At 46.0% G+C, this 17,733-nt stretch overlaps 1 protein-coding gene across 1 annotated transcript in view; it reads left to right on the forward strand.

Annotated features, from left to right (window-relative positions):
• Window positions 1–17,733, forward strand: part of LMBR1 (limb development membrane protein 1) — a 78,070-nt gene that overhangs the window by 31,513 nt on the left and 28,824 nt on the right. The window contains exon 5 of the mRNA XM_087820904.1: window positions 544–647. Coding sequence (XP_087677030.1) covers window positions 544–647 — 104 coding nt within the window. The remainder of the gene's footprint in view (window positions 1–543; window positions 648–17,733) is intronic.

The following is a 17,733-nucleotide window of genomic DNA, read 5'->3' on the forward strand; positions in this document are numbered from 1 at the left end:
TGCTGCAGTCTTGTTGGGCGGCCGCTGTGACGAGTAAATGCGTTTGCATCATATCTGTAAATCACTTAGAATAGTGCTTGGCACATAAAGGGCTCAATAAATGCTAATTATTACATTTAGGGTTTTTATGAGGCTTAAATGAAATGAGATTATGCATGTAAAATGTTTAGTAGAGTATCTGGCATTTATTAAGTGCTCAATAATGCTAGTGGCTCTAATTTAAATATTCAGGGGCCCATATGTCTAAAGAGGCTGTTTCTTTGGGTGTCTGAATATGTCATATCTTTAGTGAATTTATTTAACGGCACAAGGAAAAATTAATTTCTATATTGTTTTTTACCAGTAGGTACATGTAACAAAGTTGCACAAACTTTAAATAGGTAATTACTTCCTGATTTCTAAGGTTAGGTGGTTTGTTAGGCCACTCCAAGTTTATTTTTACTGTTGAAAAGCACAGCTCTCTGACTCATAGCACAGCCTAGTGTGGTCACTTCTCTGGTGAGGCCTGTCGGGATCTAACCTGTCTCCGTGTGCCCCCTCTAGGTCTGTGGAACCTCGCTTCCCTCTTCTCCAACCTTTGCTTGTTTGTCCTGATGCCCTTTGCCTTCTTCTTCCTGGAATCAGAAGGTTTTGCTGGTCTGAAAAAGGTGAGTGGGCCGTGTCTGGGAATTAAATTCGTTAAATGGAGAAGTAAATATCATTCATGCTGAACTATAATATATTGGTTTAAACAACCATTTGATGGACTATAAAAGTTTAATAACAACATCTTGTTAATGTCATTAGTAATATTAACAGTGCACTTAGTAACATTGCTTATGGAATGGCTCTGTGTGTCCACAGGGTCAAGGCTATCTTTGACCTCTGAGTGCCCCATAGGAGGTGCAGACCTAGAGTGTCTGTGGACTAAAGTGGTGTCGGTGGACCCGCCTATCTGGTTTCCAGACCTTCTTTCACTCAGTCTGAAGCTCACAGCTTTGAGTAGGTCTCACGCTTAGCTGTTGCACTGGGATCAGAGTGGATGGCTGTGCTGGGCAGTCACACCTGACGTCTAGAAAACTGGCTGTCATATATTGGAATTGTTTTTATTATGATGTATTTAAGTCATCTGTGTAATGTGAAAAATTACAGTTTCAGTTTGAAAAGCACCCTGTTCATAATTTCTTGAAGAAGTTCTAAGAAGTGTTGTTGCTGAGAGGGAGTTAGTTCAAGCCCTCCTTTTATAAGGAGATGTCTGAGGTCCAGTGACATTGAATGTTACTAAATTGCCCAAGAACCACATACCTGCAGTTGCAGAACTAGTGCCAAACCCAGGGGTTGCTCCTGAGCTTCCAGGGTGTTTGTATTGCTCTCACGTCAGCGCTGTGGAGAACACAGTGAAGGCCCTCAGGTGGGGAGACAGTGGGGACAGTGGGATGGAGAACAGGCTGTGGGGTGAATGCTGGAGAGGGGAGCAGCGGGGATGCCTCTGGAGCGTGGTTGGCATGAGGACTGGGGCAGAGTGGTCTCCTGGACCACCACAGGGTTGCTAGAACGGCATGTAAACTAGGATGTTCAGGACCAGGAAGAATGAGCATCGAGAGGAAATATGGCCATTGGTAGAATTTAGGAGCCTTTTGGTGGATATTCATTCATCTGACAGTTTAAGCAGGTACTAAGTAGTAATTACCATGCTGTTATAGGAGCCTGCTGGGGACAGAAATGGAAAGATAGGTCTCGAGCCTGGAAGGGTGTCAGGGAGAATTAGAGGCAGATGGGCACACGTGGAGAGACGTGCTTGTAGACCGCAGGCTGCATGGAGGTGCAGAGGAGAGCAGGTCCTGGTTTCCCAGGTCCTGGACAAAGGCTGACTGCTTGGAGCTGGGACCCCACAGAGGAGCAGGGGGAGGAGGGGGGGAGAAGGGGGGAGCAGGGCGTGGGCTTCCCTGAACCTTGGTAACAGCTGGTGAAAGGTGAGCTGCCTGAGTCCTCCACTGGTCGTTGGGATCTTATCCATAGATGGCAGGGAGTGGGCACAGCATTTCTGAAAAGGATTTTGTATCTATGTTTTATTTAAGTATGTTTTGGGATAAGCACACATGTCAGAGTGGAGACATGGCATCAAGGAAAAGTAAAATGCAGTGTTGTGGAGGCGCCACCATACCAACATGTCTCACAGCCTGGCCCTTGTCACACTTGTCACCAGCGCTTGGGCACATGTCCCTACAGTCACTGTGTCCGTGTTTGCTTTGAATATACGGTGCTCTCTCTTCCTGTCTCTGTCACATGTGAATCTGACCATGTGCAGAAAACAGCTGGGAGAGCTAAGCGTTAAATATATTTCCACACTTGGTCTCATGGGTGTATCTGCCTAACTTATGTTTTTTTATTAAAGTGTGGTGATTAGCCCTGGCCAGTTTTGCTCAGTGGTCAGAGCGTCGGCCCACAGATTGAAGGGTCCCAGGTTCAATTCCGGCCAAGGGCATGTACCTGGGTTGCAGGTTAGATCCCCAGCCCTGGTTGGGGCTCATTCGGGAGACAACCAGTTGATGTGTCTCTTTCACTTCCATGTCTCTGTCTCTCTGTCTCTCTCCAGCCCCCCCCCCCCCCCCTTTCCCTAATGGAAAAAATATCCTTGGGGCAAGGATTAAAAAGACAAAACAATAAAAGTCTAGTTATGGGTTAACTAGATTATTTAAAAAAGTGTGCAACATAGACAAACCCCTCGCCTCCGAATTATTTCCCCTTCTTGTGAACTAACCAATTAGAAAGGGACTTGGTCTGATTTATTGGAGCAGACCTAGCAACTATCTTTAGAATTTAAAAAAAACACACAACACAAAAACTGACATGTCACTATTCTTGTGGTCAAAGGGAAAATCAGCGTGAGGAGGATTGCAAGAAGGTGGTTATATATATCTTGCACCCACAATTGTACAGCATTCTTTCCTGTAAACTTTTCATTCCTGATCTCTACATGATTGAAAGAACTTTCTTTTTGAAGTGCATCTTTCACTCTATTGCTCTTGTCAAAATCCCTCTGGCCCACCTGTTCCACTTTGGGACCGCAAAGGGGACTGACGCGGTGAGTGACTGACTGTAGGGTTTGACCCCCCATTAATTCCCAAACTGCCAGGAATTTAAAAAGGGGGAGATGGCCACACTCAGAATGGTCACCGTTGATTGGACTTGGGTAGTTGTGGGATGAATGGGGGTGTAGGAACCAAAGTAAAGAGCTTGGTCCTTAGTGCTGATAAGGGGAGGAGGGTGATGGGCTGTGGCCTGGGGGTTGTGGGGAGGATGTGAGCGCTGGGAAGGGGCACCGGGAGAGAGAACCAGGCTGCGGTGGGCGGGCGCGCGCAGTGACCATACAGGATCGAATGAGAGGAGGTCTCAGGGAAGGCCAAGCCCGCAGCTGGGACCTGGCCCAGCGAGTGTGAGCTGTCACTGCCATCTTCCTAGAGCTGGGCATTTGACTGGTACGTGCTCTAGAGGATGCCTGTGGTGTCTGGGTCACCGAGAGTCATGTGCACAGTCAGCTCCTCATTGTTCCACAGCTCTGGCGGCTTTAGGTTTGAAATCACGATTCCCACTTTGGAATAACAGACAGACTGAAGCCAAATCAGAGCTGCTGGAAGGTGGGCTTCCAAGCCTCGTTAGAAATGTTTGTAAGCTTCAAAATTAAGGTGATCCCGACATGTTATTTAAAATATTTATAGTCTTTCAGTTTTAAATCAGTTACACGAAAGTTTCGAGGGCTGTCAGCATTGTACAGGGAGGTGTGACTCTTTGCAGGACTTGGGATCCTTCTGGTCACACTTTTCTATAGTGTAAGGTCAGCGGTGTGACTGTACAGGGTTCATGTGATGTGAAGCTCTGTCGTTCCTTACACAGCGTCCGTTGTAGCTTGTGTCACAGCCACCAGCTCCGCTTCATGGAACTGTATCGTGTCCACACAGCTGGCTGGCAATGTTTGCGTTTCTGTGTGTTCCTTTGAAGCCCTGTGCTCACTGGTGACGTTTGACACATCAGTTCTCAGCGATGCTGGAGAGAGCTTAGGAAACACCTCTAATTGGTAGATCCAGCGCAGTAATTTGAGTAATGACGAACCTGTAACACGGTTGAGTTAAAGTCACTTTATGCTCCGAGGCCACCCTCCTGGTGCTGTTTTACTGTGTCTCTGTCTGGTGGAGTCCCCAAGCGAGCGGCACATGGCCCTGCCGTCCTCCCATGGATTCCCCTGGGCGATCGATTTTAAAACAGCCCTCGCAGATTGTGCCGAGACGCGGAAATTGGCCACTCGCCACGGGCGGATGCAGAGCTTGAATTGAAAATCAAATTAAGCAGAATTCTCTACTTAGTTTTTAATTAAACCACTATGTTAATTCAAACAGGACATTTTAGGCCTGGGGGGCTCGCCATGTCCTTTTAAGGGCCTGGAATAGCCTTTCTTCTTTCTCCTACATGGCGTATGTTTCTGTTTTAGTGGCCATCTCCTTGCCGTTCCTGCTCTTTATAATTCTCAAGGGCAGGAGAATGTAAGTGGTTTTGATAAAGCAATTTTTTCAGTGAGAAGGCAACTTTTATCTTGGACCTCTAACTTATTGTTAGAAGTGTAATGTTTATCAAATTTAGATGGTTTCTCTGTCACCTACATGCATCGTATGTTCATGAGTGTTTGAACCTGACCCCATACCCACATCTTAAGTTTCAACTCTGATAAGAAGGTTGTATTCTGCTGGTTTTTGTTTGTTTTGTGGGAGAGACTCTTTCTCTGCAATTTTTATCTCGGTCACTCAGACATATACTGAGTGTGAGGGTCTTGAGTTGAGAGTACATTTCCCTGTCCCCTGCAGATAACTGTGCTGTTTTCTCTGCCACTGCACCTCAGGGAGACCTCACGATCACCTGGGTGATGTCCGATGTCCGAGGTGTTTTCCCTTCGCATAAGGAACCCTGAAGGTTGACCCTCCTGACCCTCCGGCCAGGGTTTGAGTGGGAGTGAGGAATGTATTTGTTTTATATCGTATTTTAACATCTTACTTTGAATTAAAATGTTAGTACAGAAAAATTCAAAAACTTAATGAAAGTGAAAAAAACCCTCATGAATGACAGATGAATTCAAAACCAAAGATGTTTGTGGGAGTAACTTTACACGATACCTCACCTTAATGCCCAACTTTGATTTGAAGTCATAGCATAAAACTTAACATAAGTGACAGCAACATCCTGACCAATTTCCAGGCCTCACAGACATCCCCCGATGTCCAGAGCAGAGCGCGCGGTCTGTGGGATTAAGAGGTTAACTCCTGTAACTTCAAACGGAGCGCTTGATAATAAAAGCAGAAAGTACAGAATTTGGGGGGACTTCCTCTCTTAATTAATTGGACTGGCCAGGTGGAGCGCAGGGCTGGGTGCCGAGCTGGAAGTCCATAAAGCGAGCGCCATGACAGCCGTGCACGAGGGCCAGAGGTCGCTTTAATATGCCTCTATCCTGTGTCACAGTTTGAAATTGTCCTGGTTTATGTCCCTTTTGGCAAACTTACATAAAAGTGACCCTGTACTGTATTTTATGGCCAGATGACTCCTTCCCCCGAGTGGCTAATTTGGATCAGGCCTCCGTCCTCAGGAGACGCAGCAGAAACGAGTAGGAAGTCCGCACGGGCGCGGGCAGCTTTCATTGTGCGCTTTCATTATTTTTGCTCGTTTTTGCCACTGATCATCCATAAATTGTTGGAAATGAGTGATTAAGGAAGTGCTGCTTAGTGTTAGTGGCACAGTGCATATTTGGCTGGCTTCTGCGGGTGAGAGGAAATCCGTACAGAAAGGAAAGCTCCTGCTGGGAGCCTTTCAAGGACATGCACCCAGGGTCGCGTTTTGATCTCTGGGTTTATTACGGAAAATGGAGTCATATCTCACTAACTATCGTTATGTGTTAATTTGATTTTCCCAACACCTTCGAGAAAAAAATCATTCCATAATTTATTAATAGAATTCCTCTGCCCTCCCCCAGTGGGGAGGACTGTTTTTTCCCAGAGAAACAACATGGACAAGAATGATAACTTTAAGAATATTTGATTCTGCTGGTGTTGTTACACTTGGCTTCCTTTTGCAATCGTTACACTGCTGTAGAAGGCATGGTTATAGCAGTAAAATGCGGATGGGGACAGAAAAGTATCATTGTGAGGAGAAGAGTACACTTGTTTCATTTAAAAATTATTTGAGTTTATAAAGGTTTTAAACTAAGAATCAAGACATTAATTTTGCCACTCTTCTCAGTACAGTTGGACGTTGAGGGAGGGAGTAACAACCTCAGTGACTTGTCTGTTTTGTTGGGTAGCAGCTGTGTTTTTACACCACGCGGTCCCTGTGCTTGGCCATGGTCTGACACACTGAATTGGACAGTTATATAGCACTCCCACCCTCTCCAGTTATCAAAACCGGGAGATTCCACCTTGAAGCCAGACTGTCTCTTTATTTGCATAGTAGTGTAGCGGCAAAGTCCTGAGCTGTGGCTTTCAGGAGACCTGGACCTAAGTCCTGACGCCTCTTCTTACTGACTCAGGTGTGTCCCATGGTTTCTACATCTGTGAAACGGGCCGGCAGGTCTCACCTCAATGTCAGGTTGCTGAGGGGCATGGTTGCCTCACCTGATCTGCGTGCAAAGTACCCACTGCAGGGTAACAGAGCCCTGACTGTTAGGGGCTCAGGTGTGTCAGCTGTGAAAGTTGGTACCGCAGCACCAGGAAGGTGTGTGTGGGTCCCTTCTTATGGTAGCAAAGAGATGTAAGAACTTAGAGCGGCACCAGCACAGGCTGTAAACATGGGCATTATGTTTAATAGGGAGCTGAACTCCAAACTTTATTTTATATGATGATTAAATTACCAGCAAATGTCTCATGATCCAGGGCTCTTTGTTAAACGAGGAAAGGTTTTGGTAGGGAGGAAATAAAAAATCACCAGGTCAGATTTTAAAGTAATTGTACTTTTAACTAAACTGGCCCTAATACTTCCAATATTCATGAAACAGTTTAATGAAAGAGTCATTGTCAATTAGAATCTCTTTTCTAAACATTTTTTTGGTGGGAATTGAAAACTATCCAATACCTTTGGTTAGAAATAACTTTATTTGAAAGTAAAATTAAATGTCAGGTTTAATGCTGACTAGAGAGCTTTTCCATAATTAAGATCCACACCGCAGACCTGTAGTTAGGACAAGGGCTCACTCAAGAGGCTGGCGTTTGGATTGTTAAAGTCTTACATTTATTTGGCATTTAAGCTCATATTTATTCGTCTATAAATTCATTTATTCAGCATGTCACAGTGTTAGTCTTCTGGTCTCTGCAATGTTGGCCAGGGCATAGCTTAAACCTGGTCTGTCACTTTACGGCTCCCACTTGTGCTGACATCCGCGCTTGTTCTTTCTCCCTACCTGTTAGTCTTAGTGGCCCTTCACCTGGGACTAGTAGTAACTCAGTTATTTGTCAGTTTTGGGCCTTTTTGACCTGTTTTCCAGACCTGGGAGGCTTTGTGGTCCCTGCTGGAGTCTGCTCTGATTTTGTCAGCAGGGTGGGGCCCATCTCTTCCTGGGGCCTCTGCTTATTATAAGCCTTGGAGCTGCTTGGGCTCCTCACGGCCTTAATGTTGTTTCAAGAAGAGCTTTCCCAGTCTCGTGGTCAGAAATTCCCTCCTGAGATTCCAAGGTGATTTCTGTATGTGTCTGAGTCCTTCCGACTCATCTGCCCCCGGGACCCTTCACGTTTGGCTTGCTGTGTCTGACATAGCTCTGTGGGGCATACGGGTGAGGCTGCTGCTTTGGGCCGATTTTCCTGTGTATCTTTACTTCTGTTGGGTTTTCATTAATATTTTAATTTTGATTGAAACAATTTTAGAGAAAGCCAGTTAACCCCACATTGTATTTTATATCATTCCAAATTACCTGCCAGTACCTGTGCTTGGATTACTGTGTATCATGATTAGTGTGTACATGTGGTTTATGCCCCTGCTTTAACAATTCATATACATAAACTTCCTGGTGCAGGGAAGTTGTCCAAAACTTGGGAATGAGCACGGGAGACTCTTGCTGGGTGCTCTGTCTGGGGTCCTTGGTGCTCTGCCTTGGGTCCTCGGCGCTGTGTTTGGGATCCTGGGTGCTCTGTCTGGGGTCCTGGGCTTTGTGCAGTGGGGCCCAAGCTGCTTGAGCTGTTTTCCTGCTGACTCAGCTGTTTTATGTCTCCTCTGGGAGAGAGATGGCCTGCCTGTAGGAGACCCAGGGCTATACAGATGAGTTCTGTCTGACAGAGATGTCATCAGTGTCCTCCCTGTACACGAGATAGCCCCCAACATTTCATTTGTCCTATCGGATATTATCCAGTTTTGCATCTATTGGCAAATTGATTTTAGCATTTCTAATTGTCTAAGTATATCTGGATTCTTCAGCTTTTCCTCTGATGTGGTTTTAACAAAAACTGAAACCTGTGGCTGAGCTACTGAAGGGTGTGAGCCAAGAGAGAACCAGATGCTGGGGGGCCACAGTGGCAGCAGCAGACACTTGCTTTGGTGGAAGCAGGGAAGGTGGGTCCTGGTGTGAGAGTCAGGTCAGCACTCACAGGTGTCCACGAGGGTGGGAGCCATTGAGACACCTCACCCCAGACTAGATCCACTGTCCTGAGAGGCAGGAGATTACAGAGAACACACCGGACAACAGCTCTTACATGTAAAGATGAGAGGCACTCTGAGAACAAGCAGGTGTCTGGGAGAAGCCAGCACTGCGAGGGGTACCCAATGCAGCAGGCTCAGAGTTAGTAGACAAGCAGCAGATTTCAGGGGGATTTAAAATATTCCATCCAGCATTCCAGGTGTATTTTGGCAGAAGGAAGCAAGGCCGTCTCATCCTCAGTATTGCCAGAAAGGAAAGTTCTACAGGCTTGTTCTGATAGAAAGAAAATCAGGTACAGATAGTTTCCTGGACACTTCTACCAGACGTCAGGGAACAGAGAACTCCAGTTCCATGCAGATTTGTCCAGAGACATGGAGAGGGAGCACTCACAGCTCTGTTTCATGGGACTAGTGTAATCTTGATCCTGAGAACAGATGGGTGGTGTGAGAAAGGCACGTGGTGGGCTGTTCTTCACGAACACTGGGGATCTGAAGACATGAAGTTGAGTCCAGCCATGTGCACAAAAGATCCTCACTGGGCAGCGTAGTTCAGGTGTTCCAGTTGGTGTAACATAGAAAACCAGGGGCTGGCATTCACGTGGGGACAGTGAATGGGAATAAAATCAAGTGAGCGCCTCCGAGGGGGCCGGGGCACGCTCAGTGAGGTCAGTAACCAGCTCACCTGACGAGGCCCCCCCCCCCCCCCCCCCGAGCCTGCAGGTGACACTGTGCTTCATGGAGAAACATTCAAGTGTTTACTTTAAAATTTGGGAGTCACCATAGATATTTTTATTTGTAATCACCACCATGGCTGTGGTTGACCCCGGTGGAGTCAGAGAAGGGACGGGAAATGGAAACAAGCAGTGTTCACTATTCACAGGGGGTATTGCCTTTTGAAAATCCGTAGAACCTAAAGATAAATTATTAATTCAAATTAAAAAATGTAGCAAGGAAGGTGGACATAGAATTAATATAGAAAATCAATAAATAACAGCAACAAAAAAAATCTATTAAACATACCTTTTATAATAGCGAGATAGCCTAAGGTATGTTGAAATATATCCAGCAAATGATATGTAAAACCTTTATGGAAATAATATATGGAAACAAAAATCTTACTGAGGGATGTTAAAGAAGACCTAAATAAATGGGTAGATATTTCTGTGTTTACCAATTTCTTTATATGGTGAAAATATCTGTTCTCAAATTATTTTGGTGATGGGCTCCCATTACCCAAACAGAGGCTGATGGGTAAAACCAAAATGCCAATTTCCTGGTCTTCAGTGGAAAACTATGGGGTACTCATACATGTGTTCCCACCCGCCCACCCCACAAGTGGCTGTTGTTGAGCATGGGAGGGAGTGTGGAGGTTGGGGAGATGGGCTGGAGGGCAGGGTCTGGCTGTAAGCTGCACGCGCGTGTGTGCTCGTGAGCGCGTGTGCGCGCGCGTGTTCTCCAGTGGTACTTTGCAGCTCCTAGTGCTTTCTGTATAAATGCCTTCACCACATAAGCAGTGTGACACTATTACCTAAATTGTCGTGTGGCATTGCTGTGTATTCTTTTGCTCCCTAATATCCTGTATGCTTGGCTGTAGCAGTGTGATGGGTACTAACCCCAGAGGTCCTCCTGCTGCTGTCTCATTGGAGCTTGTGCCTGGGTTGTGGGACGAGCAGTAAGGTGGCAGCTGCGACAGCCTCCTGGGTTAGAAGTGCCTGTAGGACTGAGCCTCTGGCCTCAGGATGGTCTTGCTGTTATGGAAAATTAATGTTCTAGTAGAATCCTTTGTGTATGTTGTTTGATTGTTACTAAAATGGTAGGTTTGTCTGAAGTGTGTTTTAAGCATTTTCCCTGCTCCCTACTTCCAGGTCCGTTTGTCTTTTGTGTCTTATTTCTGAGAGAGAGTGGAAGGGAGGGGGAGAGACGGGGTGGGGAGAGAAACTTGGATGTGAGAGAGAGATCTACTGGTTGCCTCCTGCACGTGCCCCAACCGAGGCGGGGAGAACCTGCAACCCAGGTATGTGCCCTTGACCAGGAATAGAACCCATGACCCTTTGGTCCATGGCCTGATGCTCTAACCACTGAGCAAGACCTGCCATGGCATGTTTCAGATTTTTTTGTTTTGTTTTTTAATTCTCACTTGAGGATACTTCTTTTTCCATTGCTTTTCAGAGAGAGTAGAAGGGAGGGAGGGAGAGACAAACATCAATGTGAGAGAGTCACATTGATTGATTGCCTCCTGTGTGGGCCCTGATGAGGGGGCGGGGAGAACCTGCAACCCAGATTATGTGCCTTTCCTTGACTGGAACCGAACCCAGGACCCTCTAGTGTGCAGGCTAATGCTCTAACCACCGAGCAACACTGGCCAGGGCTGTTTCAGATTTTTGTATAAAGTCCCAGCAGTCTTTATACAATTCAGTTCTTTCATTTACATGTTGGAAACTTGCTGTATTAATTTACCTACAATCGAGGGTTTTTATTTGGCTAATATCATGAAAAACTTCTTCCTGTGAATTTGGATACAGTGCCCATCTTTGTTCAATGAAGTAGTGATGTTGGTGTTTTTATTTTAACTTAGCCTGAAGTATTTTCTGTCAAGTTTTAGTAACTTGAGCGCCTCCTCGCTTTAATTATTCTACCTGTATAGACTATATTAAATGAATATGTATATAACAGCGGCAGAAAATATTAGTATTAAAAAACATTTTACTATAAAATTTGACGAAGCTTTCTATAAAGCTCTTTTTTTTTTGACTTGGGACCAAAATTCTGGGTACCCTACTTTTATGATGCCTTTGAAAGCAAAGGGGGAAAGGTTTGGCTGTCCGGAGGTGCTCCTGTGAAGTTCCTCGTGGCTGACGATGATTCGTACCTGCCTTTATTCTCTGTCCTTTATTAGAGCTCCTATCCATCTTCCCAGATGACTGCATGTGCATTTGCTGCATCTGCGTGTCATGCTGAGCAAACCCAGTCTTCATGTTACTAAGAGACCCTTTTTGTTCAGTGAAAACAATGGCTTGATATTTATTTTAAATGTCCTGTGAACATAGAAATTTTTCCCAGGCTTTCCTGGTGGGTGGAGACATAGTATATAAAGTGGTGTTTACACACCTTCTGAGGGGTCAAGCTGTCCAGGCAAAATCTTGTTTAAATGTTCATCACCATAGAAACATATCAGCGTATTGTTGGAGCTTTTGTAAGTAGGTTGTAGTTTTTACTTTATTGATGTTCGGCACAGAGCAATTAAATGTGTGATTGACCAGCATGAAAATCTCAAGAAGCAGTTACAGTGGTTTTAGTGTTTTCGCTTTGCACATTCAGCACTTGTTTAAATCCAGAAAGAAATTTATGATTCTACATGTATTTAATCTTTACTGGCTTATTTAATCTAATTTAATCTGTTCCAATGTTGAGATAGTTGTGATTTCCAAAGTAATGGTACAGAACCAGTGTAATTAACTATGCAGCTTACTTTTATTGTTGTGTGGTATCTCACTGGCACACAGTACTTTGTTTCGAGCGTGCTTTTTACTGGTACACTGAGTGCTTGTTGCACTATGATTGTAATAAAAGGGATGGAGTTTCATTACAGAAACTTGGGTTTATGGTTTTGTGGGAGGGGTCAGGGTGAGTGTTCAGACTGGGGATAAAAATGTTATGAAGTTCGTGGAGTCCTAGTGATAGGTGACGTAGGTGAAGCGTTCACTGTTGTGTAGGGGGTACAACTGTTGATGGTTAGGACAGTTCTTCTAGTTCTGTGACCTTATATTCAGGAGACTCTTGCTTTTTAGGTAAACAGTGGAACCTCCTTCCTCTGACAGCTTTGCCACTCTGTCATATGCAGGATGTTTCAGGGAGTGACTCTGACATCTGGCCATCATTTAGCTCCATGCACGTCAGGATGGAGTAGATAGGAGCCTTCCCCTTGGGGCCTCCTTGCTCCCGATCCCGACTCTTAATGGAAAGATGAGCAGTGGGCATATTTTTTGCTTATATGCCGTTCTGCTGGTGATTAATGGTGGCGATAAAAGCTCTCCCAATGCTCTTCACTCCTTTGCAGACAGATCCACATACAAAAGTTTAAAAACCTCGCACTCTACGTGCCGTAAAGCCCATGTTCTGGAGGCTTTGTGATATTTTTATGGTCTCAAGTAGGGCACTGGTAACAGTTGCCGGGTTTTGGGTACGTCAGGGAGCCAGTTGGAGCTGAATTAACAGACGGAGTTTCTGGTTATCTGTAGTCCCATCACTCCTTTCTCTCTGTCCTGAAATTGTTGAAGGTAAAAATGTGCATTGCATATAATGAGCCAGTTTATGTTTTTCTGTTAGTTTAGCTACAGCTCATACATGTGACAGTTGATTTCCAGTTGAGCTGATTTTGTCTCATTTGACCACAAAGAGAATAAAATTAACAAAAGGAAAATGTAACTGTCCCAGCCTCCCAGTGGATTAAGTCAGTATAACAGTCATTTCTCACTGCAGTTACCGTCAGCATTCCTAAACCGCACGATCCCTTTTAGCAACGGGGACGGACAGCCTGCTCAGTGGCAGCTTTTCTGTAACTGTAGATTCTCATTTACTTGTTTTAAATGTAGGTTGATAGCTGAAAACGGACAGGTTTCCTTCTGTGAGTTATTACTGTCTTTCAAAAGGAATATTAATCAATTTGAAGGAAATTTTTGAAGTGTTTATATGATTTGCCTGCAGAGGGTTTTTGTTTTTTTTTGGTTAAGTGTTTCTTATTTGACCACTTAAGCCTGTGAATATACATTTTAGACCTTTCTTCTTGGTATTATCCATATGTCTGTAACAGCAAAAGCCCCCCTGGAGTTATATAGCTTGTTTCTTTTTAGAAAGACTGTTGTTTACATACAAGTTTTTCTAACACATACAGGGTTTTTTGGGGGGGCTTAGTTTGTAAGTATGTGTGGACAAGTATGTGGATATTTAACTCTGGTGTCACTTTCAGATAAGTTTATCCTTAGGTTGCATTTTAAATACTATCAATTTTTCTCGAGGAGAGAATATACTTTTTCTTAATATAAACAGAAGGGGGTAGTTTTTGAATTTAGTAGAGTCCCTCTTTTTAACATAAATTCTACTTAAAACTCTAAGTAGAGCTATAGCTTGTTAAGTGAGGAGGTTCCTTTAAGCAAACTGTTTGCCAAAGAATTTTATATCAAGATTAAATTTAGAAAAATGACCAGAAAGTACTTGAGAACACTGGGTATTTTATGAGATTTTGTTAGAAGCAGGCTTTTTATAGTCCACTCTGACCAACATGGTCACCACCAAGCACGTGGGACTGACCAAACATAGAATAATTAACATGAAATGAAGTGAAAGATCAGTTCCTCAGCCACAGGAGCCATGGTCTCAGGGCTCAGCCAGTGCGTGGCTGGAATGGGGTGTTTCTGTTGCCACAGAACGTCCGTTGCCAGCGTGCTCTCTGCTGTCGAATCATGAAGACTGTTTTCTGTCCCTGTAGTTACCTTGGGCACTCCCGAAGCCACAGAAGGAGGGGCAGGGCCCGCTGTACAGGTTCACATGTAGGGCACCTCGGTGGTGGGAGTGGCACTCAGGAGATTGGACGGTTATGTGTTGTTGATCTGCCGTCTGTTTCCCGGCTGTGACTGAGTGACAGGGTCCGATTTGCATTTTAGAAAGATCACATTTGCACTGAGATGTGGGCAGCAGGTTGGAGAGAGAGGGTGCAGATGCAGGACCACCAGCCCTGAGGCCAGGGGGCAATAGCAGGGGCAGTGGTGGGGGCCGTGGCAGTAGCAGGAAGAGCTGTGGCTGAGTTTGCATCTTGATTGCTCAATGGGATCAGAAGGACCAGGGTGTGTGCATGGGCACCTGCAGCAGGAAGGGGTGGCAGAGATGTTCCCAAAGTTTCTTGCAAAAACAGCAGAATGGATAATGGTGGTGTTTATTGAGGCCTATGCCACTGAAGGAGGAGCAGATTAGGGGTGAATGGTGAGTGTGGTTTTAGAGAGCAGCTGCAGGTACCTGTGAGACCTTTAAGGGAAGTGGCAGTTGGGTGTATGCATCTTGGCCTCAGTGGTAAGATTTGGACTAAAGATACGGAGCAGGAGTAGTCTGTCTGTGGAGCATCCTCATTAGAAGGGATGCAGGTGCTGCTTTGGGCTGGTCTACAGGGACTGGCGAGCCCAGGGGTAATTCTGGTGCACGCTGGAGTGTGAGAGGCACTGGTCCAGCTTGTGTGGGCATGAGCATCTAAGGCTGAGCCATGGGAGAGGGACCTCATTGAATGAAGAGGGAGAAGCCGAGTGGGGGGGCTGAGGGCGTGTAGGCTGCCAGCTGTCTCAGTGAGGCAGAGGCAGAGGCGAGGTCAGCAGCAGGTGAAGGAAAGCAAGGGTGAGATTAGGGTCTTGGAGCATGGAGAAATGAGTTGTGAGTCAGCCAGGGATCCGGGTGAGGATTGCTGGGGAATGTGGGGCCTACTGTGGAATGTGGTAGCTAATATTTCTCACGGTTGCGTACGTTTCTTTAACAGGGCTGGGAAGTCAGGAGTGAGCCGCCAGTGGACTCAAGAGGGTCTGGTAGACGTCAGGGGGACTGGGAATCCTAGGGTATTATTGATACTGGATTGTCATTAAAGAAGTAGACTAGTTCACTGTAGGGTCAGGCAGCTGAAACAGGCTGGTGGAGGGCACTGGGCCCGGGACGTAGAACAGGTTAGTGGGTGGACCGTGTCAGAGAGGGGGAAGTGTAGGGCAGTGCACATGGGGGCAGCAGGAGAGTGAGCTTGTGTCACTGGTGATGACTGGAGGTGGTGGGAAGGATTTGTCATCCAGGTACTTCTGTCCTGAGAAAGATGGGGTGGTTTCTATAGGCCTGTGCCTGGTGGGTGACAGAGATGGGACATGGGTATACGCCAGCATTAGAAGGCAGTATGGATTTAAATTTTTACTTTATTATTTTTTAAAATATGTTTGTATTGATTTCAGAGAGAGGAAGGGAGAGGGAGAGAGAGAAATATAAACAATGAGAGAGATTCATTGATGGGCTGCCTCTAGCACACCCCCTACTGGGGATCCAGCACACAACCTGGGCATGTTGCCCTGACCAGGAATCAAACTGTAACCTCCTGGTTCATGGGTCGACACTCAATCACTGAGCCACACTAACTGGGCACAAGGTGGTATAAATTTAATTCCAGAACACACGTGACAGGTACACTCCCCAGCCGTGGAGACTCCCAAGGCCAAGGCAGTAACTTGAGTCAGTGCGGCTCACCTTAACATTGTGTGTTCTTGGCACCTGACCCTGTGCTCAGCACGCCACAGATATTAACTCATTTCATCCTGTAACAGCCCGGCCAGGCAGGGGTGTTGTTAAATAAACCCATTTACAAAGGGGAAACTGAGGCACACAAGGTTTAGTAATTGCCCTAAGCTGTGCTGCTGGTAGTGATGGAACTGGGATTTGAACCCTTGCCATCTGCTGCTAGAGCTGGGGCTGTTCCCAGCTCACTTACTGTCTGTCTTGTAAACTGAATGGGGATGCTTTTAAAGGTTATCCTTGCAGGTGCAGTATCTTGGAAGTTAATACTTTTACAAAAAAAATAGAAAATTAAACATAACAGTTGTTCTTATATTGTCATATGCGTCCACTCTAGAAAATTTGGAAAATACAGAAAAGCACAGAATACAGAAGAAACCTAGTTCCTTGTGGCTGTGGTCCTAGCAACAGGACAGTCCCTTCGGCTGGCCTCTCAGGCTTGCTGCTCCACAGTCACCAGGACACCCTTCCTGCTTCTCCTCAAGGAGAGGGATCTGTCTCTGAGCCCGTGGGGTATCTCAGTCCCTTCATAGCTCACCCCTTGACCAGGGTCAGCATTCACCGGGGACCATCCCTTCTCCCACCTGCTCGAGCATGTTCACTGCCAGACCCTGGAGCCTTCTTATGGCCTCACTCACCCACCCTGCATGGACCCTGTGTCTCCACAACATCTTTTTTGCTTCCCACCCTCGTCACCCACACCGTCCCAACTGCAGAGGCCCCGAGAAGTTGGGGTGTGCACCTGCGAGCTGAGAGGTTGGCTTGCCAGGTGCTGGTTGTGATGGCTCCTGGGTCAGAGACAGAGGACCTCACAGCATGGCAGGCGCGTGAGCGTCTCAGTCCTGTCAGATCCCTGGATCCCAGCCTTAGGGGCTGCTCCCACAGTGGGCCCTTTCCCTGCTGAGGAGCCCCGAGCTTAGGGAGCCACATTATTAGAGTGGGCTGCCAGCAGACCCACTGCCCCTTGCTCTGTAGGCAACATCATCTTTGTCACACTAGACAGTAGCAGACCTGCCCTGCTTCAGAGGATGTCTGTCTCCAAGACTGTGTGCTGTACAGATGTCCTTGGAAAGGAGGACATGAGCTGTGCTGAAATGGGGGAGTCTAGGGAGCCTCTGCTCGTTAGCTGTGCAGAAATGAGGAAGACCATGAAGCCTCTGCTCGTGAGCTCTGCTGAGATGGGGGAGACCATGGAGCCTCACCCCCAACAGAGACTAATGCTTGAAGAAAAACAAGCTTGACTGCTAAAAATGTCTCTTAACAAAATATCAGAGGAAATGTGTAAATCTTACGGAGATTAATTCCCTATATTTATCGTCATCATCTTAACACACTACACTTATGGTTACATTAGAGTAATTGTTTAATATAATAATAACATACTATAAAACACTTCTGCTTGGGCAGCGGGTCTCAGGTGTTCTGACAGCACTTATGACAAGCGTGTTACAACCAGCTCCTCTGGGCTTGTCGAGGGCCGGCAGGGGCTGTGAGCATGTAGCACACACCAGAGCACTGCTCCTTCTGTCTTATCCATAGGCTTTCCACCCAGTAGTTAATGCGGGATGGAAAGATTCTTACTTAGAGAAAACTATTGCCTAGAAAGAGAAAGGAGGGAAAATAAATCTCTGTTGAGGAGTGGTGGGGGCGTTTTGGCTCCCTGCTCGGTGTGGAAGTCAGGAAATTCAGAGTTGTTCCAAGAAGTGGGGGGCATTTGTGACCATTCATACTTCATTTCACTGAGAAGCAGCTGCAGTTACGTGAAATGCAAGCCCACTCACTCTGGCTCTG

This window comes from Miniopterus natalensis, chromosome 10 (assembly GCF_054644295.1).
Source record: "Miniopterus natalensis isolate mMinNat1 chromosome 10, mMinNat1.hap1, whole genome shotgun sequence".
In the NCBI taxonomy this organism is placed as follows: Eukaryota; Metazoa; Chordata; class Mammalia; order Chiroptera; family Miniopteridae; genus Miniopterus; species Miniopterus natalensis.